Source organism: Pinus tabuliformis, chromosome 3_1, assembly GCF_031772625.1.
Source record: "Pinus tabuliformis cultivar Carrire ecotype Pingquan chromosome 3_1, CPIR1, whole genome shotgun sequence".
Lineage (NCBI taxonomy): Eukaryota > Viridiplantae > Streptophyta > Pinopsida > Pinales > Pinaceae > Pinus > Pinus tabuliformis.
In genome coordinates, this window is record NC_142301.1 from 496,570,020 (window position 1) to 496,594,279 (window position 24,260).

The window sequence follows — 24,260 nt, forward strand, 5'->3', positions numbered from 1 at the left end:
CCCCCATGCCACTTCTATTGCTGAAATCATTAACATTGTTGGCCATTTCCCTGGGTTTGTGGAACCGGATGGGATGGAGGACCTTATAAAACCTGTCTCCATGGGGGAATTAGAAAGCACTCTCAAGTGGTTCAAGAAGGACAAAAGTTCGGGACCGGATGGTTGGCCTGTGGAATTCTTTATTGCTTTCTTTGATATCATTGGACTAGACCTGCTTGGAGTGGTGGAAGAAAGTCGGACTCTAGGCTGCATATATGCCCCCATAAACTCCACGTTTATTGCCCTCATTCCCAAGACAGACTCCCCTACCTCCTTCAATGACTTTCGCCCTATATCCCTCTACAACTGTCTCTACAAAATTATTGCAAAGATTATAGCAAATCACATCAAGTCGATCCTATCTGAACACATATCTCAGGAGAAATTCGCCTTCCTCCAAAATAGACATATTCATGAAGCCATTGGTTCTGCCCAAGAGGCCCTCCACTCCATTAAGCTGAAGAATCTAAAAGGGGTGGCGCTCAAAATCGACCTCTCAAAGGCCTTTGACAAGGTTAGCTGGTTATATTTAAGGATGATACTCACCCACCTGGGTTTCCCTCCGGAGTTTATCAGATGGATTATGGGATGTATTACATCAGTTTCTTTTGCAATCCTTATAAATGGGTCAGCCTCCCATTCCTTTCAAGCGGAGCGGGGAATCAAGCAGGGTTTCCCCTTATCCCCCTACTATTCCTTCTGGTTATGGAAGGCCTAAGCAGACTTATTGCAACTGAGAAGCGAGTTGGGAGACTCTGGGGCCTCAAGATCACTGATCAATGCCTTTTAACTCATCTATTTTTTGTTGATGATATACTCATTTTCCTTAATGGGGGTATTCAGGACATCATCACTCTCACAGAGATATTAAAACTTTTCAGTGCTGCTACAAGAATGGAAATAAATAGGGCAAAATCCACTATATCCTTCTCTGATTGCACTCAACAAGAATCTCAACTAGCCCTTCAAAATTTCCCCTACCAAATCTTGGCTCTGCAGGACAGTCTGAAGTACTTGGGATTCAGGATTAAAGCAGATAGTTACAAGATCGCAGATTGGACCTAGCTGATCTCAAAGGTGGAAAAAAGATTAAATATCTGGAGTCATCGCTTACTATCCAAAGCCGGAAGACTAGTGCTCATAAAAGCAGTACTAGAAGCAACCCCAGTCTTTTGGATGTCCTTGGCCTGGATCCCCCTGGGGATTCTGCATAGGATCCAACGAGTCTGCAACCATTTCCTGTGGAAGGGATAGAAAGAAGGAAAGCCTTTTGCGTGGGTCAAATGGAGCCGGATTACAACCCCCAAAAAATGGGGCGGTTGGGGTCTAAAGCACCTCCCGGCTTTTGCACAAGCTTTGGCTGCAAAACAAGGTTGGCTCCTCCTAAAGCACAAGAGTCTTTGGTCGGAGGTGGTCATCCACAAATACATTTGGCCTAGCACAATACTAGATTGGCTAAGGCGTCCTACATGGAATAGGAAAGGTATATCAGTTATCTGGAGGGCAGTAACCAACACCCTTCCCATCATTAAAAGGGGCCTTATCTGGAGGATTGGGAATGGTGAGTCAGTCCGGATCGGGATTGATCCTTGGATTGGCAGCGGAAATGCCTACCAACTCCCACAGGAACTAATCACACTTCTAAACCACAATGGTGTCCTTTTCATCTCACATCTCGGAGACCCTCGTAACTCTACCATCTTCCAGCAAGCATGGCACACAGGAGAGGCATGGAATATCCTAGATCAATGGAAAAGACAGTGGAGATTTTTTCTGCAGACTTTAACAGAATCCCATGTGCGCCTAAGAGAAGAGGAGGACGAATTGATCTGGGGATATACTAAGAATGGGCACTACTCCTCCAAGCAAGGGTATGATATCATACATGTTGAGCACAAGCCGGACAGACTGATGAGCTGGTGGAGCCATCTTTGGAAGTTAAAAGCCCCTCCGCGCACAAAATTACTGATGTGGAACATCATAATGGATAAAACACCTACAGGAGCAAATCTCAGAAAACGGGCTTTCCCAGGTCCGACTTGGTGTGTTTTATGCCATGCCGAGGAGGAAGCAAATCACCATTTATTCCTCACTTGCCCCACTTCCCAATTTCTCTGGTCTCAATTCCGGCACACACTAAGTATCAAGCATTCCTGGAGTGGGGTTGATATCCCAAATGCCTGGGAAAGATGGTGGGAAGCTACAACTGAGCTGAGATCTAGGAATCTACCACTTCTGGTCAATTGGCACATATGGATGTGTCAGAATAACATTATTTTTAGGGGCCAGAATATAATCTGGTCCCGATTCCTCCAAAAAATTGTTCGAGCTATGGGGATATCCCTGCAGATGAACAAGTTTTTAGAACTCGGAACATCACACAGGGACTGATTGACAAAGCACACCCCTCGGCATACTTTGATGGGGTTGCACAAGTACACGGATGTGGAGGTGGTATTATACTTTATCTATCAAACACACATTACTTTCACATTTGCATGGGGTTGGGAGAGGGTACAAATAATTTTGCAGAGCTGCTTACTCTCCGACATCTTTTACATTTTACAATCCTCAAACGGTGCAGACACATACAAATTTTTGGAGATTCCAAAATAGTCATAAACTGGTTCAACAACACAACAACTTGCCATGCATATACTCTCAGAACTATTTTGGATGATATTGTTTTTCTCAAAACACATTTTGATCACATTTCATGCACTCATATTTACAGGGAGCGTAATGAAGGTGCGGACAAGCTATCGAAAGAGGCAACGCATCGTCCTCGAGGAGAATGGATGATCACAGAGCACACACCTGAGCAGACCTATCAGTTCTTCCACAGACCATATATGGATCAGGAACTTTGGAGGGCAGACAGACCCTAATATCAGAAGTCTTTATCTGTTTTTTCACAGTTTTTCTATTATGTAATTATCACATTTTGGCAACAGAACAGCAATCACCACTGGTGAATTTTTGAATATGTAATTATTTATATATGTACAGCAAACACTAGCACACCCAACAGGGTCTTTTTGTAGAACTTACAGTTCATAACTCCAAACAACGGACTACAGTCACAGTATTTGCATATGCCTATGGCATTTACAGCATGTAATTTTCAACAAATTAATAGAAATTACGATATTTTCTTCCCGGATTAAAATAAAATTAAAAATTAGAAATTAGAAAGAAAAACAAAAAACAAAAAACAAAACAAAACAAAAACAAATTTGAAGAGTCTATTCTTACTGGGTGACAACACCCCTTCGACGGGTCTTATAAGGGTCTGATGCGAATCTTATGGCAAACCCACGGATCTTATACAGGTAGTCAGGATTAATTAAATACCCGTCCAGTCCAGGTCTTAAGTGCGGGTTGTATGCAAGTGACCCAACTCGCTATAGAACCAGCGAAGACCCATGGGTACTCGCGGGTCTTATATGGGTGGTGCTTCACTGGAATTTACTTTGATAACCAATTCATTACCCAAAACTTAAACATTTTTCAATATTAACCAGTATGTATACTAGTGCAATACATACGATTCATGCATATGTAGCTATCATATGGATGCATCGTGTGCACGCTAATATTCTAGTGTTCCCTATAATAAGCAATGGTTCATTACGACATAGGCCATCCAATAGACCAGTCGTGGCTAACTTAACCTTAGACAGCTTCCCCTATAAATGACAAGTCAAGTAAACATCCTCAACTTGTAAGAAAGCCATATAGTCCATAGACTCTGCAGATGCCACACCCAACACTCCTCTGGGTACTTCGTTACACAATGAGTATTAGAACCGAAGAAAGAGGATGATAGAAATGAAGAACGGAGTACAAATGATGGGATATATATTGCAACAACCTATGACCAAAACTCCAGCCCCAATCCCACCAAAAGGACCCTAGCATCCTAATGTTCAATTTAAACAACTTGGACACTAGAATAGGATCCAGGAGGCCCCTTTCTCAAGAGTATGGTCTTATTAACCAATGAGTATTAAAGTTGGAGAAAAAGGATGACTCAAATGAAGAACTGTGTACAAATGACAGGAATCATACTGCAGCAACCAACAACCAAAACTCCACCCCCAATCTCTCCAAAAGGGCCCTGGCATCCCAATGTTCAAACATCACCTTAAACAACTTGGACTCCAGAATATGATCCCAGAGGCCTCCTGCTCAAGAGTATGGGCTTCACAAAAAGTGTAATTGCCAACCAGAAACCAAGTGTTAGTCCTATGGAAAAGACCTCCAACAGAACACATCTATGACATTAAAAGTTCCTGATCCGATTGACCTTTGCAAAGCAATGACTGAAGCTTAAGCAAAAAAATCTGAATTATGTGTTTATGTCCTATGAAGAAAAGAAAGAACTTTGGTAGTGAAGAGAAGGAGATTGACCCACTTCAAATAACATTACTTCTACACCAAAATATAGATGGTCTGTTTAGTGGGATGTAAAGATTACAGTGACAAAATAAACTAAACCAATGTAAAATGTATAACAAAAAACTGTGGAATAAGATTTTGAAGAAGAGAGAAAAGAAAAGCAGTTATTGCTAGAAAGGCCACGAAAAGGAAACCCCCATGCTCTACCTGGAAGCAGCTACTGCAATTGCTCAGACAGACCATAAATCCAAGAGTACATCAGATCATAGTGGCAATCCATTAATCAGAAGGCATGCATAATTTTAACAAGAAATCAGTGGCATGCAATAAAAATTAGTCCATTTATCCAAAACCAAATTCTTTGTAACATAAGTATCATCACGTGAAAGTAAAAATGCTAAACACGGTACAACATTGATAAAAAAAATAAGTAAGCAAACCATGAATAATATTGAAGCTTAGCCATTGAAACACTACTAAGTAAAGACACTGTGAGTAATAGATGTTATGTTAGCCTGTAAGCACACAAGCCAAATCAACCAGCAGAATTACTACGTAGATGTCATTCAAATACAAATATTTTTGTGCACAAATACGCTACTCTGCCCATTCATTGAGTACAGAGCATCTTAAGAGAGCAGACTTGCTATGAACCCAATTAGCATTGTTTAACTATAGGTACTATCCGTGAATCCAATAACTAAGACTCAGCCTATTTCTATTTTTTGACATCTAGTTCCTAAAATTGATAAATCTATAATTAGGCTGCACTTCTCAGGTTACATGTAAAAGACCTATCACCTAACTAAGAAACAACACATAAAAGGCATTAAAATGCAGTGTCATTTTTAGACTAGTTTAGTTTGCTTCTTATGTTCATAACTAGTGATTTAAACAAAAACATACGATTTCGTCATTGACTTGGTAGATTTTGACATATATGGTATTTGTTTGAAACCTATGAACTGATGTGCACTCTACACAATATATTCAGACTTTTACCAACATATCGATCTATTTATATGAAACTTTAAAACAAATAAAGGAAAGTGCACATCTTAGAAGCCTTTCGAAAAAAAAGGCAATATACATTGAACTTTCCTAATGTTCCATTAAATCATTAAAACAAAACCAGGTACCTTAGTTTTGCAACACTCCATTCTTATTTCAACTTTCAAGATTTCTAGCCAAACCGAAATCTGTGATGTGTCTTACAGTTACTAACCATGTTTATGTAAGATAAAAGTATCTCTTGGTGCTTGATTACTACCTGCACAAACATATGGCCCGGTACGAAGCATAACAAGAATATTTAACTTGTGTGCAAGCTTGAGAAACGATTCAACATCTGCAATACCATCAAAATTCAGTTTCCCAGGTATTGGCTCATGTAGATTCCATGGTACGTACGTTTGTATGGCATTTAATCCCAAAGCTTTTGCTCTTAATAATCTATCCTCCCAATACTGCAAACAGAAACAGGTTATGAAACTAAGCAAGATTAAACTTCGACGTATGTAATGTCCACATGCAATGTTCTAATTGACAATTAAAAGTTCTAATCCATTTGCCATGTAATGAGGTTATGCAATCACATATTTGCATTGAATGCATAATCCCAAAATAGAATCACATGTGCATACTCTCTAGAATTATTTATTTTATTTCCATTCAAAAATGCTGGTTAAGATATCTAAAGGAGAACAATAATATCTATTTTAGATTTACTATAATAAACAAGAAAGCAATCAATTTTTAGTAAGGGCAAGAGCAATTGAAGCGAACATTAAATTCAAATCTAAAGAATTGAAAATGAATCCTTTCCTAGAAGAAACAAAAATGTGTTTAAAGAATTCAACTTTGTTAGCCAGGAGTTTTAGCTCAATTGATCGAGTTCTTGTTGTTAAAGCACCTTTGTTATTGAGAGGTCACAAGTTCAATTCTCTCGACACTCTTGGGGTCAGGCTCCGTGGTTGTGTTGGCAGGAACTGATCCCTTCGGGAGGATCTGTTGGGTCCCTATAATACTAGTGATTACCCCATTACTATTGTAGTTATACCCCTTATTTATATTGTTGTGCCCCTATTACCCCCATATTGTTATTTCTGTGCCCCATAGAATCCCTCTATTGTTATTTTTGTGGTTTTATATTATTATTGTTAGGTCGGCTGGATTATATTGTGACTCCATAGACTCCTATATATAGAAAGGAGGTTTTGTCATTTGAATCATCCAAGAATTGTTCATTTATGTAATGTAAAGGAGGTTGCCCCCTCGAAGAGGCTGAATTATAAGGCGTTGATCTATCTTTTATATCTTTTCTTGAGCTAGTTTCATAATATTTGGTATCAGAGCTTTGGATTCTAGGGTTTCGCTGCTCCAAACAGGTCATCGTGGCATTTTCGCTATAACTTTTTTTCTGGGATGTTTCAGAAGTCGCAAAAAAAAACCCATTTGAGAAGAAATCGCGCTGAACCTTGGGTCCGAATTTCAGAGCATTTCGCGCAATATTTGCGGAGATATGATCTGAGGAAGTTGGTCTTTTTGCAGACTCCTGAATTACATTCAAAACAGGTGACCTGGGGAAAATCGTCATAACTTTCTCTCTGGGGATCGGATTGAAATTTCGTAAGAAGCTACAGAAAGAGGACGGGTTGTAGTTTCTTGTATACGTGTTTCAGATCCAAAGGTTGAAACAGTGACTCATGGCACGTCGTACAAGTTTGCTCTACTGAACTAGTCTAAAAGCAAATCACTGTGGGAGATTTCACATAACTCTTCCTTGGATAATCCAATTTGGGTCAGACTTGTGGCATTGGAAAGAGGACACAGAGGGCTACTACAGATCACAAATTCAGAACTAGATGATTGGAAAGTACAGAGATACATCAGAGGCAATATCAAGCTCCTACAAAGTGAAAAAAGGTGTGTAGATTTTCTTAAATTTTTGCTTAAGCTTGGTTTGAAAATTTATTTTGAAGGAATTCAAAGGGCATAGTAGAGCATTATTATCGGTAACTGATGCCCTGAGGAAAGAAAATGCAAACACCTAGTAAGGAACCTGAAAGCTCTAGCATGACTCATGAAGAAGAGGAAGAAATGCAACATGATATATCAAAATTACAAGACCAAGTGCAACAACTGTCCCTTGCACAAAAAGGAACAGAATCTAAGATGGATGGTTTAAAGAAAGGTGTAGAAGCTAAGATGGACTGTTTAAAGAAAGGTGTAGAAGTTAAGATGATTGACGTGGAAGCTAAGATGGATTCTAGGGTTTCCACAATTATGTTCGCTAGATGTTTCCACATCGAAATCATCTATTTCTCCAGATCTCCAAAAAGTCTTGGACAATCATTCCAAGGTATTTGAGATTCCCAAAGGTCTCCCATCTATTCGTGATCATGATCATGCTATTCATTTGATTCCAGGAAGTGTTCCTCCAAACATAAGGCCGTACAGATATCCCTATGCCCAAAAGAATGAAATTGAACGTATGGTTGCAGAAATGCTAGAGGCTCGTATAATTCAACCTAGTCAAAGTTTTTTCTCAGCTCCAGTAGTATTGGTGCACAAGAAGGATGGATCATGGCGCATGTGTCCGGATTATAGGGAGCTCAACAAGCTCACTATTAAAGATAAGTTCACCATTCCTGTCAATGATGAATTACTGGATGAATTGCATGGATCAATTTACTTCACCAAGTTGGATCTTCGTTCGGGATATCATCAAATCAGAATGAAGACTGAAGACATTCTGAAAACAGCATTTAGAACTCATGAGGGTCATTATGAATTTTTGGTCATGCCTTTTGGCCTTACCAATGCACCTTCAACATTTCAAGGTTTGATGAATTCAATTTTCAAACCATTCCTTAGAAAATTTGTGTTAGTATTTTTCGATGATATACTAATCTACAGCAAGTCTTGGAAGGATCATGTTGAACATGTTGACAGGGCGCTACAACTATTGGAAGAGAAACAATTATATGCAAAAAGATCCAAATGTTTCTTTGGAGTCCAGGAGGTGGAATATTTGGGTCATATTGTATCTCATGAAGGAGTTAAGGTAGACCCTAGAAAAATTAAAGCCATTAAGGAATGGAAAATCCCCACATCCATAAAGCATCTGCGAGGATTTCTTGGGTTGACAGGGTATTATCGCAAGTTTGTTAAAAATTATGGGAGAATAGCAGCACCTCTAACAACATTATTGAAGAAAGATTCATTTTCATGGACTCCGGAAGCAACAAAGGCCTTTGAACATCTTAAAGAGGCAATGTGCCAAGCAACGGTCTTAGCTACACCAGACTTCACAAAAACCTTTATTGTAGAATGTGATGCTTCAGGAAATGGAATTGGTGCTGTTCTAATGCAAGATGAAAGACCCATTGCTTTTGAAAGTCGTCCAATCAAGGGAAAGTTTTTAAGAAAAGCTATTTATGAAAAGGAAATGTTGGCAATACTCCATGCACTTAAGAAATGGCAACCCTACCTAATGGGAAGACACTTCAAGGTAAAAACGGATCATGATAGCCTTAAAGACTTTTTAGAACAAAGATTATCCTCTGAAGAGCAACAAAAGTGGGTCACAAAGATGTTGGGTTATGACTTTGAAATCATCTACAAAAAAGGGAAGCAAATTGTGGTGGCAGATGCACTCTCAAGAAAGGATGAGGATGTGGAAGCATTGTTGTGTGCCATTTCTATTATCCAACTAGATTGGATAAACGAAGCAAGGGAGGAATGGAAGAATGACGAAGAAATGTGGGCACTTATTCGAAAGCTACAACAAGATTCCAGTACTTCTGATACATTTAGCTGGCAAAATGATTCGTTATGGTACAAAGATCTCTTATACCTCTGTAAGAATTCCCAACTAAAACAAAAGATTCTTATGGAATTGCACACTTCTCCCTTAGGAGGGCACTCAGGATTTTTAAAAACTTACCACAGGGTTAAGAAGGAATTTTTTTGGGATGGCCTTAAATCAGATATTCAAAAGTTTGTGGCGGAATGTTTGGTTTGCCAACAAAATAAAGTTGGAACAATTAAGACACCGGGTCTATTACAACCTTTATCCATTCCAAGCCAACGTTGGGAGGAGGTTTCAATGGATTTTATCACAGGTTTACCCAAGTCTGAGGGAAAGAGTGTCATCATGGTGGTAATTGACAGACTTACCAAGTACGCACACTTTTGTGCATTGTCACATCCATTTAAAGCCAGTGCAGTTTCTACTGCATTTATGGAAACAGTTCAAAAGCTACATGGAAACCCAAAGATTATTGTAAGTGACAAAGATCCCATTTTCACTGGAAATTTTTGGACAGAATTATTTTCTTGTCTTGTTACTCAGTTAGCTCATAGCTCATCTTATCATCCTCAATCTGATGGGCAAACTAAGATAGTAAACAAATGTTTGGAAGGATATCTTCGTTGCTTTGCATCTGATAAACAGACACAATGGGTCAAATGGTTGCCTCTGGCTGAATGGTGGTATAACACTTCCTTCCATACAGCAACAAAAATGACCCCATTTATGGCACTTTATGGGTATCAACCACCATCCATCACATCATATTTAAGAGAAAATTATAAGGTTCAGGCAGTGGAACATCACATCGAACATCAACAAGAAGTCCTCCAACTCTTAAAGGATAACCTCGTGTTGGCACAAAATAGAATGAAACAACAGGCAGATCAACATCGCAGTGAAAGAAGTTTTGATGTAGGTGATTGGGTATTCCTACGGCTACAACCATATAAGCAAATGTCCCTAAAGCAAGCTAAGAAGGATAATAAATTTAAAAGAATGTTCAATGAATTAATTCACATGGAGCAAACAGCTCAATGATAATACAAAGATATTTACAAGAATAGAAACATCAGGTTTCTATGTAGAATATCGAACAAAACAGTTTCATCTAAGAAACTGCTAAAAGAATAAGAATAGAAACATCTAAAAGACTGAGCATTACTAAATAGAGATATAGAGATATATTCTAATACCCTCCCTTAATGCTTAATCTATTTACAACACCAATAGACCCGCGAAATTTTACAAATTTATCAGGACCAAGAGGCTTGGTAAAAATATCGGCGGGCTGCTCTGCGGTGGGAACATAGTGCAACTGAACTGAGCCGTCTTCAACCAGCTGTCGAATGTAGTGGCAGTGAGTTTCCACATGCTTTGTTCGTTCATGAAAGACAGGATTCTTGGCAAGTTTGAGCACTCCCTGATTATCACAAAACAAAGAAGTAGGCCCTGTCTGAAAAACATGCATATCTGCAAGCATACGACGAAGCCAAACTGCCTCACAGGCGGCCTTAACTGCTCCCCGATACTCTGCTTCGGTTGAGGAGAGAGCCACTACCTGTTGCTTCTTACTAGTCCAAGTAACAGCTCCAGATCCTAGACTAAACACATACCCAGCTGTAGATTTACGGTCATCAACCGAACCGGCCCAGTCAGAGTCAGTGTAGCCACTGAGAACAGGAGTGGAGCTGTGAGTATATAAGAGGCCATGATCAGAAGTACCACGCACATATCGTAGCACCCGCTTTGCTGCTATCCAATGATCAGCTTTAGGAGCTGACATAAAGCGAGAAATGTAGCTTACTGCAAAACTGATGTCAGGTCTGGTAGCAGTAAGATAGATGAGACTGCCCACTAAATGCCTGAATAAAGTTTCATCCACAAGAGGAGAGGATGACTGTGCTGAAAGTTTGAGCCCTGGTTCCATAGGAGTCGTGGCCGGTTTGCAATCCTGCATTCTGAACCTTTCCACAAGATTTTTGGCATACTTGGACTGAGAAAGAAAGATCTGATTTTCAGTCTGCCACACTTCAACCCCCAGACAGTAATGAAGAAGTCCCAAGTCTGTCATCTCAAAAGTTCTGCATAGATCTTGTTTGATCTCATGGATCAAATGTGCAGAGCTGCCAGTAATGATAAGATCATCCACATAAACAACTACAAACAAGATATCATCATCAGTATGCTTGATATACAGGTTTGCATCAGATGGACTCCGCTGAAAACCCTGATCTGTCAGATACTGATCAATTTTTATGTACCAAGCCCGAGGAGCTTGTTTTAATCCATAGATTGCTTTAACTAACCGACACACTTTCTGTTCTTGACCAGCAACCTTGAATCCTGGAGGCTGCGTCATGTAGACTTCTTCTTGGAGATCACCATTTAGGAAAGCACTTTTTACATCCATCTGATGAACTTTCCACTTGAACTGAGCTGCTAGGGCAAGCACCAGCCTGATAGTACTCATCTTGGCTGTAGGAGCAAAAGTCTCCTCATAGTCGATGCCTTCCTGCTGTGAAAATCCTCGAGCCACAAGCCGAGCTTTATACTTGTCTAAGGTTCCATCAGCTTTGTATTTGACTTTATACACCCATTTGCAGCCTATGGGTTTTTTGTTTGCAGGAAGATCAGAAAGAGTCCATGTGTGATTCTTCTGAAGACTCTGAAATTCTGCTTCCATAGCCTGTTCCCACTCAGATATACCCTTAGCTTCTGAATATGTTTGAGGCTCAAAAGTACTGTGAAGGTTAGCCATAAGAGCAAAATTGACTGTAGACTGTTGTCTGTTCTTATGCCTAGAAGTTCTACCTTCAAGGAGCTCATCATCCCGGAGATCACCTATGGTTTTAGCCCACCATTTTGGCCGAAGAGAAGAAGAACCAATTTCAGGATTAGAGGGACCAATATCAGGAGAAAGAGAAGCAGGCTCAAGAGCAATAGGGACAGCAAGAGAGGGATTAGCTTCTGGAGGAAGCTCAGATAGAGTAGTATCAAATCTTGATGCTACATCATCCCTCCCATCAGATGGACTGACTGGAAGAAGAACACTGTGAGGCGGATCCTCAAAACGCTGCTCAGAAGAAGAAGACTGAAAGAATCCTCTGTCTTCATCAAATACTACATCTCGACTGAAGCTAAGTCGACCAGTGGCTATATCTATCAGCCTATAAGCCTTGTGATGATCACTGTAACCTGTCATCATGAGTTTCTGACTTTTGGAATCCAACTTAGATCGCTTAGCAGATGGAATCCAAACATATGCAACTGAGCCAAAAACTTTGAGATGACTGATCTTGGGCTTACGACCAGACCATACTTCTTCAGGAGTCTTCCCTTTAACAGCCTGAGTAGGGGATCGGTTAAGAAGGTAAACAGCAGTAAATACTGCTTCGGCCCAGAATTTGTTTGGAACACTCCGATGTTGTAACATGGAACGAGCCATTTCAACAACCGTTCGATTGCGACGCTCGACAACACTGTTCTGCTGGGGAGTGTAAGGTGTGGTGAATTGACGTTTGATGCCATGAATATCACAGAAGTTGGCAAAAGCTGAGGAACAAAATTCCCCCCCATTGTCGGTCCTAAGGGTCATGATATTACAACCAGATTCGTTTTCAACTAAAGTTTTAAACTTCTGAAAGGTACTAAGAGCATCAGATTTATTTTTTAAAAAATACACCCACATCTTTCGACTGAAGTCATCTACAATAAGTAAAAAGTATTTGCAAGCAGTTATAGAAGCTGTATTCATAGGACCACAAATATCAGCATGAAGTAACTGAAGTACCTGGGATGCGCGCCAAGATTCTCCAGTTTTGAATGACGACCGATGTTGCTTTCCCGCTTGACAGGCGCTGCATACCCCCAACTGCTGAGTCTGAATATCAGGTAATCCTGACACAAGTCCCTCCCGAGAGAGCTGAGAGAGATACTGCATATTGAGATGCCCATATCGCTGATGCCATAGAGTACTGATGGGAGAGGCACGAGCTGCTAGTGCTACTTCTGGAAAGTCACCGGTGTCAAGTAGCCTGTATAGACCATGGTCCTCGAGGCCAGTAGCAACTGTCAGACTGGTTTCCCTGTCAATGATGGAACACTTGTGTGCACTGAACACAACATCAAGCTGAGGAGAATTCCTCATAATCTGACTGACAAAGAGGAGATTAATCTCCATACCAGGAACATAGTATACATTTAAAAATATGAGCGTGCGTCCACCAGACTGAATTTGAACTGTACCCCTGCCAGCAACAGTGTACTTTTCACCTCCACCAAATACAACTGAATCACTGAAAGGTGAAAAGTCAATAAACCAGTCACGCCTGTGAGAGAAGTGGCGTGATGCACCAGAATCAATGTACCATGCAGAGGAAGGAACATGTTCTGAAGACCTTTTAGCCATAAAGGCATAAAAGGCAGAATCTGTCTGCTCAGAATGTTCTGCAATATTCGCTGTCTGATGGGACCCTCCCTGTTTCTTTTGTTCAGCAGCAATCCTCTGCCTGCAGTCTTTCTTCATGTGACCGAACTTGTGACAGTAATTACACTGTACACTTTTCTTCCTGTTAGGATCAAAAGACTGAGATGATCCTCTCTGCTGAAAAGACTGAGAGGACTGATATTTTGCAGCAAATGCATTTTCCAAGGGCACTGATGAAGTACCACTACCAAACTGCTGTTTCCACCTATCTTGCTGCAGAAGTTTGGTACATAAATCTGAAAACTTCAGATCAACATTTGTGGTTGTAATGTTGAGTGTTTCAATGAAGTGTTCATAAGATTTTGGTAGACTCTTCAGGGTAATGACTACCATATCTTCTTCCTCCATGGTCCGACCAATGGCGTCGAGCTGATCTCGAATGTCTTTAATTTTGTTGAGATGTTCCTGTAAAGACATATGTTCATCCATCATGATGGAGAACAACTGATTTTTGAGAAAAAAAGCTCTGCTTTTATCAGATGTCTCATGCAATTCTTTCAACTGTTCCCAGATTTCAGCAGCTGTCTTGCCAGAAGGGATCTGTGGTAACTGATCATCAGCGACAGAGAGCTTGAGAAGCATAACAGCCTCTCGATTTCGATCATCAAATTTATCTTGATCGGTCCCGGCTGTACCTGGACGAAGCTCTTTGCCCAAAATGAGTTGATCAAGACGCCTGTACTCAAAAATGGTCAGCAGTCTTTGTTTCCAAATGTTATAGTTGCTGCCATTAAACCGTTGATTTCCTTCTAACATCAGATTGGTAAGAGTGGCCATTTTCACAAAGAGAATACAAAAGTATGACACACAAGAACAATGTAGCTGACTGTTTATCTTGATGTTAATTAGAGAACAGACTTTGTCCTGCTAAAAACAATGTTACCCAGCAAAGACCAACTTTGTCCTGATATTTAGCGGCAGCCAACAGAAATAGGCTCATACACAAAGTTCAGTCCACTTGGAGCAATATTCCAGCACTTGTTTGAGAAACACGCTGCCCAGGAGACAAGGCACAGGTCCAGAACTTTATAACAGCCCTTTAATAACCCAGAAAGTTGGAGTTTGTGACCTTTGAAGGAATAGGAAATCTCAGCACAGAAAGTTTCCCACTAGAGTCACACATACAGCGGTAAACGGTGATCTTGGCCTCTTCCTCAATTCGTGCCAGCAAGGAAAAACAACTATTCAGCTTACATAACAGGCAGAAGGAGACTCTGCTACAATCTCAAACCTAAAAGAAGGCTGACAGGATACCAAAGAAAATCTGCTGATAAAAAAATTCTGACAACCAGAACTGCTGATAAAAATGCCGTCAACCAAAACCACGAAAAACAAATTCCGGCAAAGACCACGGATGACCCACGTGAGCTATCAAGCCTTCACGTCTCAACTGGAAATGACTCAGCGTGCCACGGGTTATCAAAATTGATATATGAACCACGGGATTTCAACAAATAATTGCCACGGGTGATTATATACGGGCGTATACAAATAAAACACAGGCGTAATAAATCACGGGCGTATATCCAATAAACCACGGGCGTATACAATAATCCACGGGCGTATATATAATAAACCACGGGTTACGTATCAGAGTTTTCAGAAAACCACGGGCGTATGACAGAGCTATAGAACCACGGGTTATATAACAGAGTTTGCAAGATACAGCGATTGCAAAAAAAATAGGTTAATGAACCACGGGTTTTGACTTTATAACTCCACGGGCTTCAGATTCACGTGTTTTGACTTAGAAATCCACGGGCGCTTGCAAAATACCCAGGATGCGTGATATATAATGAATAGAGCCACGGGTTTTAACTGAATGTCACGGGATGCAAAATGTATTGCCACGGATATATAAGCCACAAGATTTGACAACGTTTAATCAGCAAAAAAAAATTTGACCGATGCTCGCAGATCAATTTTCAAAACACAACTCCGATTTTTCAAACAAACAAATGAGTTTTGAAAGTAGAACACCTGGATCACAAATGCTGAGAAATTCCACGGTGTGGTCGAGTAGCCGCCAGGTGAAGAAGAAGATAGCCGGATCCGTTATTCCAAGCAGAACTGACCAGCAAAAAAAATCTCGCTTCCACGAAAACAGTCACCGCCACAAAGTTATTTCTTTAATAAAATGATCATGCAAGAGAAGAATCCATTTCTGTATCGAGATGGACGACTGTAAGCTTTTATCACAGCGAGCAAAGCCGAGGCTAAGACTCAGTGAAGGCTGCCTGGCTTACAGAGGGCTCGACCTTAGAAAGGACTCAAGAGATTACGATGCAAAGAGAATTACTGTTCAAGAAGAATCTCTTAACCTTGCTCCGATACCATAAAAGAATGTTCAATGAATTAATTCACATGGAGCAAACAGCTCAATGATAATACAAAGATATTTACAAGAATAGAAACATCAGGTTTCTATGTAGAATATCGAACAAAACAGTTTCATCTAAGAAACTGCTAAAAGAATAAGAATAGAAACATCTAAAAGACTGAGCATTACTAAATAGAGATATAGAGATATATTCTAATAAAATTATCACCAAAGTATTATGGTGCGTACAAAGTTTTGCAAAAGATTGGTACTATGGCATACAAATTGGAGCTTCCTGCAGCTTCTCGATTGCACCCAGTTTTCCATGTTTCATGTTTAAAGAAGGTTATAGGCGACAAGCTCCCAATTCAAACAATATTGCTAGAACTTGACGAGGAAGGAAAAATTATATTGGAACCGGAAGCAGTCACAGAAACAAGAACTCGACAGCTACGAAATCGATCAATTTCAGAGTATCTTATCAAGTGGAAGAACTTATCCGCTGAAGATTCCACATGGGAGGATGAGAATTTTATGCAGAAGTATCCAAGTCTACTCAAGCGTTGAGGACAACACTTTTTTGAAGGAGAGGGGCATGTTGGGTCCATATAATACTAGTGATTACCCCATTACTATTGTAGTTATACCCCTTTTTTATATTGTTGTGCCCCTATTACCCCCATATTGTTATTTTTGTGCCCCATAGAATCCCTCTATTGTTATTTTTGTGGTTTTATATTATTATTGTTAGGTCGGCTGGATTACATTGTGACTCCATAGACTCCTATATATAGAAAGGAGGTTTTGTCATTTGAATCATCCAAGAATTGTTCATTTATGTAATGTAAAGGAGGTTGCCCCCTCGAAGAGGCTGAATTATAAGGCGTTGATCTATCTTTTCTATCTTTTCTTGAGCTGGTTTCATAACAAGATCTACCTGGTACAAATATTCCGTGGATGTAGTGGTCTCCGATCTCCGAGGTCCACGAATAGAAATAGAAAAATTAACTAAAATAAATAAATCAACTTTGTCCAAATGCACAATCTGCAGGAAATAAAGTTTTTTCAGAATAATTAACTAGAAGTAAAACTCCTTTTCCATGTAATAAAGTGAAACTAATGTTTTCAGCAAATGTTTCCCTCTTACGTTCTATTCATAGATACAACTGTCAAGGGCAATTAAACTAGATAGGATTCTAAATTTCTTATTGCCAAGTTTGACTACAAGGTTGTGAAAATTAACAAAGGATTCAATGCTAGTTTACACAATCTGAAATGCTTTCAAATATGGAGTTACTGAATTTTCAAAACATCAAAACAATTAATAACCATCCGTCAATTGGGTTTAGCTCGGGTGGTTGGGAAAAATATTGTTATGCTCCCCACCCTATTCCCACATGTGACATGTTGAACGCATAATGAGTATTTATTGTAATGGCTTCAAGCCTTGTTATCTGAGCAGTGTTTTGACTCTTGAGTACCAAAACATGTATATTCCTCATATGAAATATAAAGATATTTCTCATGGAAATAAAATAATAAAAAAACTTAATAACCTTCCAAACATTATATGTCTCCATGTGTGAATGCATGTAAATATAAATAAATGCATTTATGGGTGCACATTATGTATATATCAATTGCATGGATAGATAGACCAATACTTAAGTGATCTAATATGTTGTAAATAAAAAAATACACCTTATAGTTATACATTAATATTTACAATCATAAATGCAAAGAGAAGTAGGGTATATACAATTGACCTCATAGCCTTGTTGCCGCTTCTCTTACACACCTAGGTTAATGTGGGAAAAATCCTCAACCCCACAACGTGTGGACTTGGTGGCAAAGCTCAAAGAAGGGGCTGTCACCTAATCCCAACTCTCTTCATTAAAGCTCTCTCCCAATTAAGCTAAGGGGGTGGACCCTAAAGAAGGTTAGAAAGAGAAACTTGTTGGAAACTAAAAGTTCTAGGAGACTAAGTGTTACAGATCCATTTGGGCACATCACTCCCATCATCCAAATCAGTATTATTGGGGCTCATCAAACCCTAATTCAGTTGCTACATGCCCTAGACAAATCATCACTTTGAATGCCTCCTTCCCTGAGAGTTTTTTGGCCTGAATCCCTCCCGAAATGCCTCCTTGAGGGACCAGCACAACCTTGGTCAGGGGAAAGTGCACTTCAGTGCAGGTAGGCCCATGTCAGGGTGCTATGCAGAGCACCTAGGCCCACTTTGACCTACACTGGGTGAGTTTGAGCGAAATCATCATAGGGTTCTGGGAATATTCTTATCTTCTAGAGCCATCTAGAAAATTCCCACACTTATCTCCTATGAGCTCGAAATTGGATAGGGAATGAGCTAAGTAACCTCCTATCCTCTCATCCCTTCCTCCATGGAAACTAACTCGTCTGGAAGGCCATTCAATACCCTCATTTATGACCAAACCTCCTCCATTTGCCTATAAATTCAACACACATCTAAGTGATCAGGGGCTGGACCTTGAGAATTTGTAAGGAGATACTGTTGGTGTGAGGATTGAGATTATAAGTATTAGTGTTATGTTGCCAGAGTGTTGTGCTATTGATGTGACGTTGCTTGGAACCCAAGATGGAAGAGTGACAATGGATCGGACTTCATGGTTGTAATTCTTCCTTCTACTTAATAAAGTTGTTTACACCTTTTTCCATGTGCTTATCTTGATATATGATGTTTATATGTGTGAATGTATATGATTCCATTTACTTATATTCGATAGATCTCTTGCTTTGATTGGTTCTCTGTCTTTTGTTTATGCTTGCAGGTACTTTTTGAGCGAGTTAAGTTCGAGAAGGAGCGATAGGAGTCATACAAAAGAGACAAAAGGAAAGCGAAAGAACAAGTAGGTCCTTTGATTCCCTTGTCTTATTTATCATCTATAGAAAAAGGATAAGCGCTTTAAATCTGTTGTTCTAGGTATAGCTACCTACCTAGGGAATTAGTATTTATCCATAGATGCAAAATTCCTCATAACAAATTGGCGACTCCACTGGGGAACGATCATCGTTCCGGGTAGTTTACCTTCATCCTAGTACACTCTATTAGACCGACCTTGCTTCCATTGATCTTGTTTCATCCTTTTGAAGTGTTTTTTTGGTGAAAATTGTGCTTGTAAGCCCCTAGGATGGCCTCTCCGGCACTAGCACAGGTTTCGTCTAGAGACAGAGCGCTGCAGAGCACCCCTGGCTTGAGGACAGTGCTCTGAAGCGCACTATCTCCCATTCAAGGCTGCTCGGATCCACCTTAGGACAAAAATCCCTCCTTTGAGTTGATTTTTGCCAAATTTCCTTTTGTTTCTACTTGCTGAAAGATCAATGATGCTTGTGTCTCTGAAATTAATTTGTGTTTCCTTTGCCAGCCCTACTTTGTGCTTGATTCTTTAGTGTTTCAATTCATTGTCAAAGTTAGTTTATAGTCAATTAATCTTTGGTCAAAAGAAAGTGTCGTAAAAGTCTTCATTTCTTTCGAAACAGAACTATCGTAAAGTCTTCGTTCTTGCAAAAAGATTGATTGATTGTATGTGCATTAGTTTTCTTTTGTTCATCATAACATTAAGAGAATTGAAAAGAAAAACTTGCACTGTGCATTGAAAAAGTTTATGTGTGCTCATAGGAATAGTTTAGGGAATTGCATTAGATGTATGCTTTGTTCTTTGATTAAAAGAATCTAATTGCTCTATCCCTACTAGCTAAGGTTTTCATTGTTGAAATTGAATGAAAAGAGTGCTTATCATATTAGTTGTATTCTAGGAATTGAAAATACATCACGTGGTGAACCTTGAAAGGCAAATTCTTAATCAAGATCAACTTAAAATTAACATCAGTTAACCTAATCGAGCATTGTCACCTAATGCAAAACATTTAGAGGTTCTAGGCTAGAGACGTGTTCCGGTGTCGTAAAACATAGCAAATGTCACTAACTTGTCTGCGATACATTCTGAGTGCGATACCTCATTCCACGTACATGAGTATATCATAGCTTGTCCACGTACCTTCAAGTATATAGGGCGATGTTACAGTACGTAAAGTATATGGGAATGCTCTCACTGTGCGGTTTCGCATTAAACAGCGCTAATACGAATTGGGCCTCCACGTACTTTCAGGTATATACGGGAGGACAACACTAGGTTGCTATCCATCCTTAGGTAACCAAGTTGGCCGCCTTGTACACTGTGATACACTGAACACAGCATTCGAGGAGATTGCCTGCCTGTACTTCTTGATTCACCAAGTGGTATTTTGCAGTTCACAGTTGCTTGGTAAACCTTTTCGCCTAGTTTACCCCTTTTTGTTTATTTCTTTTTTGTAATAAAATCAATCAGCAATCGTGGAGGAAAATCAACCCTTACCCTGTCGTTCACAGAGAGCAGCGAGTAAACTGCCTTTACCGCCTGAAGCTACACCTATCTGGTCAAAGCGGTCTCGTTTGACTGGATCCAGTACTTCACAAGCCTCTGGTTCTTCATCTGAATTACCAGAAACACCTATACCAATAAGTACTGTGACCCCAATTACTCCTACGGTTACTGGTACATCTGTTACTGAAGTGGAATCTCCACAATTACCTGAGGAAACTAGAACTGAATCTAGTGAAATGGTAACCCAAGTTGTTCAACAACAAGTTGATTCTCAATCCGAAGTTGTTCAACAAGAAATTACTTCTGAATCTGAATCTGTTCAACCAGAAGTGGATCCTGAACCCATCACTATTCAATCAGAAGTTACTTTTGAACCAAAAGTTGTTCACGAAGCCCAACCTGAACTTGTTCTTTTACCAGAACATTTGGATCTTGAGGTTGAACAATCAGAAGTTGTTACCTTACCGAAAGAAGATTGACCGATACATCCTCAGACATTCGTAACTGTCGAGACTTCCTCTTTATCTCAACAACAAATACCAAAAATCTATTACGAACCAAACGATGAAATTCTTCCACCTAGTTTGATTTCAATAGAAGAGGAGCCTGGGGTAGAATCACCCAGAACTCCATTCCATTTTGGAACTGGACTTTATTTGTATCCTTATACTCCTCATTTTACTGCTCCTTTTGATCTTGATTACTTTCAGACACCCGTTGATTCATTAGGAAACTTATTTGGACATTTGACTATGGCAGAGTCAACATCCCAGACCGTACCATCTGTTATGGCTACAGCAAAATCTTTTGTTGCAACCTCTTCGATGTTTACTACAACACCTGAGTCACAGTTGTATGGTGTTCCGTCTGTCCCATCGGGTTACCAATCTTTATCAGGAACCCACTTAGGTGTTGCTTCTAGCCCTTGGTCTTCACCAATGTCCTCTACTGGAATTTTATCTGGTTCCTCATTAACGGATACCGAACAACTGGACCCATCAAGTTCATATCAAGTTGGTTCATCTGGTTACCGTCCTATGTATCCGCTTTACACTGGACTACCCCCATATAGAGAACAATATGCACATTCTCCTTATCCTCCATTTTCTGGGGGGCAACCATATGTCAGTATGCCGTCGTCTTTAGGTCAGCCTGGAATGACTGTCTGTCAGTGGCAGCCAACCATGCCCATTCAACCTAGGCTTGTGTATCCATCACAACCTATGCAATCTGTCTCATCCATACCTACAACACCTGTTGTTACAACTGTACCGCAATCACAAGCTCAGATTGTTGTATCTCAACCTGTGCAAGCTAGCCCTTCAACCTCAAACCCCCAAGTTTCAGGTATACAGATCCAGCCTTCTCAGGCAGTTTTACAACAACCACTTGTGTCTGGAGTCCAACAATTTCAGGCTAATTTACCTTTTACTGGAATGACTCGGACTTCCACTAGTTTAGTGTATTCACAAGCTGGTCAACCTTACATTGGTCAGCAACAACAACTGTTAAATCAACAACTGTTGTACCAACAACAACAATAGTTGCTTCAATAGCCTTGGCAGCCCCAATATCAACAGCAATAATTTTAGCAATACCAACCTCAATATGCTAGGTTTGGTCAACAAAGAGTTTATCCAGGTCCTGGTCAGCAACCCTATGCTGGGTTTGGACAACAGCAAATGTATCCCGGTGCTCAACAACAACCTTATGCCGGATTTACTCAACAAACTTACCCTTATCAAGGTTACCAGCAGCAGATGCCTTACGTTGGTATGCAAAGGCCTATCGCCCAGGCAATCCCATCTTACCCTGGATATGCTCAACCTGACCTCAATAGACAGTTGCCTTCCGTTGCGACACTTGAATTACCAGATCTAAACCGGCTCACCAATGACCCAATTCATTATGCACTTTGGTGGCCGGTGATTCCTCATAAGTTGACTTCCAATATTTCGAAATTCAATGGAAACCCTAGAGAGGACCCGTCCAACCATGTCATGACTTTTCATTTATGGTGTTCATCAAACTCCTTGAATGATGATTCTGTTAGACTACGTCTTTTCCAAAGAACACTTACTGGTCCGGCTGCGAAGTGGTACATCGAGTTACCACGAGCTTCTTTTGATAACTTCACTGCCTTAGCTACCACGTTTTTAACCCACTTCCAGTTACCCATACGATATGAGACTAGAACGAAACTATTAACCAACTTTAAACAGACTATTGCTACTCATATCTCTGATCATATTCATGAGTGGTGTCGTCGTCGTCGAATGGTTAAAACTTATGTTCCTGATCAACTTCTGGCTAAGTGGTTTATAAAATCCTTGCTACCATCTATCACTGAGGATGTGGCAAAAGGTGGAGTTGTCACTAAAGAGCAAGTAATTGCTCGTGCCCAATATTTGGACTTGATTTATACACAGTCTGGCACGCTCTATGACAAGATTCTGAATGCACCCCGACCAGCTTTCATTGTTCCTCCTCCACCATCGAGTAAGGACTCTCATGTCAGTGACGGTGTGATTGGTTCTTCGAGCACACAAATGGCAGGTAGAATGTTGAAGTTTCTAATTTTCCTTAGTTAGAAACCCTTCATGCACTTTTCTGATTTATTCCTACCTACTTGTTATTTTTCCTTTAACAAGTTATTTACAAAGTAAATACTAAAAATAAACACCATGCATGCTCAACATATTACAGATCAACAACTAAAAGAAACAAGAACAAACACACCACATGACACCATTATTTTTGGACCAATGTCCCCGAAAAAACCCAATGCGGGAAAACCGGTGCAACTATCTGAGGGTTTTCTTATTAAACAATATCAGAGTACAATCTGGGTGCCAAAAATGGCCTACCCAACAGAGAATTTCCTTAGCAGCTCTACCTCACAGTTTGAGAGAAATCTCCTGGCTGAAACCCTGGAAAATCCTTCCGGCAGCTCCTCAGCACAAAACTGCTCTGCAACCCCAGCGTCTGCCCAATCTAGACTGCATCAGCCTCTCCTAGCCCAGCGTTGGCCCTATGTCAGCCTTCCTTGGCCTGTGTTAGCCCCAAGAGGCCTTGCGTCAGCTCTGGAAGCTTTTGCTTCAACTACGTTGGCCCCTCTAGTGCTCTGTGCAGCACTTGGCTACCTCTGCGTGGCCCTGCGTGAGCCCTTGTTGGCTCTGCGTCAGTCTCCTTGGCTACTGCGCTGCTCTCCCAGCACACTATCTACCTTCTTTGTTTCTCTATACTCAATGCCCCTCAGCTGCTCTCCCAATCACTGATTCTACCTCTCTTAGCAAACCCCGCTCTAGAGAATAGAATGATTGATCACTCTGGTGTATTCTCCAAGTGACCCTCAAGCCTCCTCTTATACTTTTCCTGTTGACATATCAATGGCCGAGATTAAGTCCCTAATCAACGGCTAAGATTAGATCTGGCTTGATACATGTCTTTTGGACCACTCTAACACAGATTCATATTAATACACATTAATATTTTATTTTCTCTAAGTTTAGACTTAGGGACTCCATTAAAAATATTAATTATTTTAATATCTCCTGATCTGTTTAGAATCTGCCCTAACCCTTTCTGGGTATTGGAGATCTCATGTGCACCAACCTCTCCACCAAATTTCGTGGCTAGAGCACATCCGATGCTACCCCAAATCAACATAGACCATCTGGTCAAACACTTGCCATTTCCAATCAAACTACAAATGCACCTGATAACACTCTTACTTCCGAAATCAATGTCGTGTCATCTGACAAGGGCAAGAATGAAAAGCAACCAGGAAGTAAGAAG

General features: G+C 40.2%; 1 protein-coding gene across 5 annotated transcripts in view; it reads right to left on the reverse strand.

Moving 5' to 3' along the window:
* The window catches only part of BGAL17 (beta-galactosidase 17), a 434,395-nt gene that overhangs the window by 327,778 nt on the left and 82,357 nt on the right, over positions 1–24,260 (reverse strand). For all 5 annotated transcript variants that reach the window (XM_089411528.1, XM_089411525.1, XM_089411523.1 and 2 more), the window contains one exon: positions 5,711–5,906. In XM_089411528.1, the coding sequence (XP_089267654.1) occupies positions 5,711–5,906 (196 nt within the window). The remainder of the gene's footprint in view (positions 1–5,710; positions 5,907–24,260) is intronic.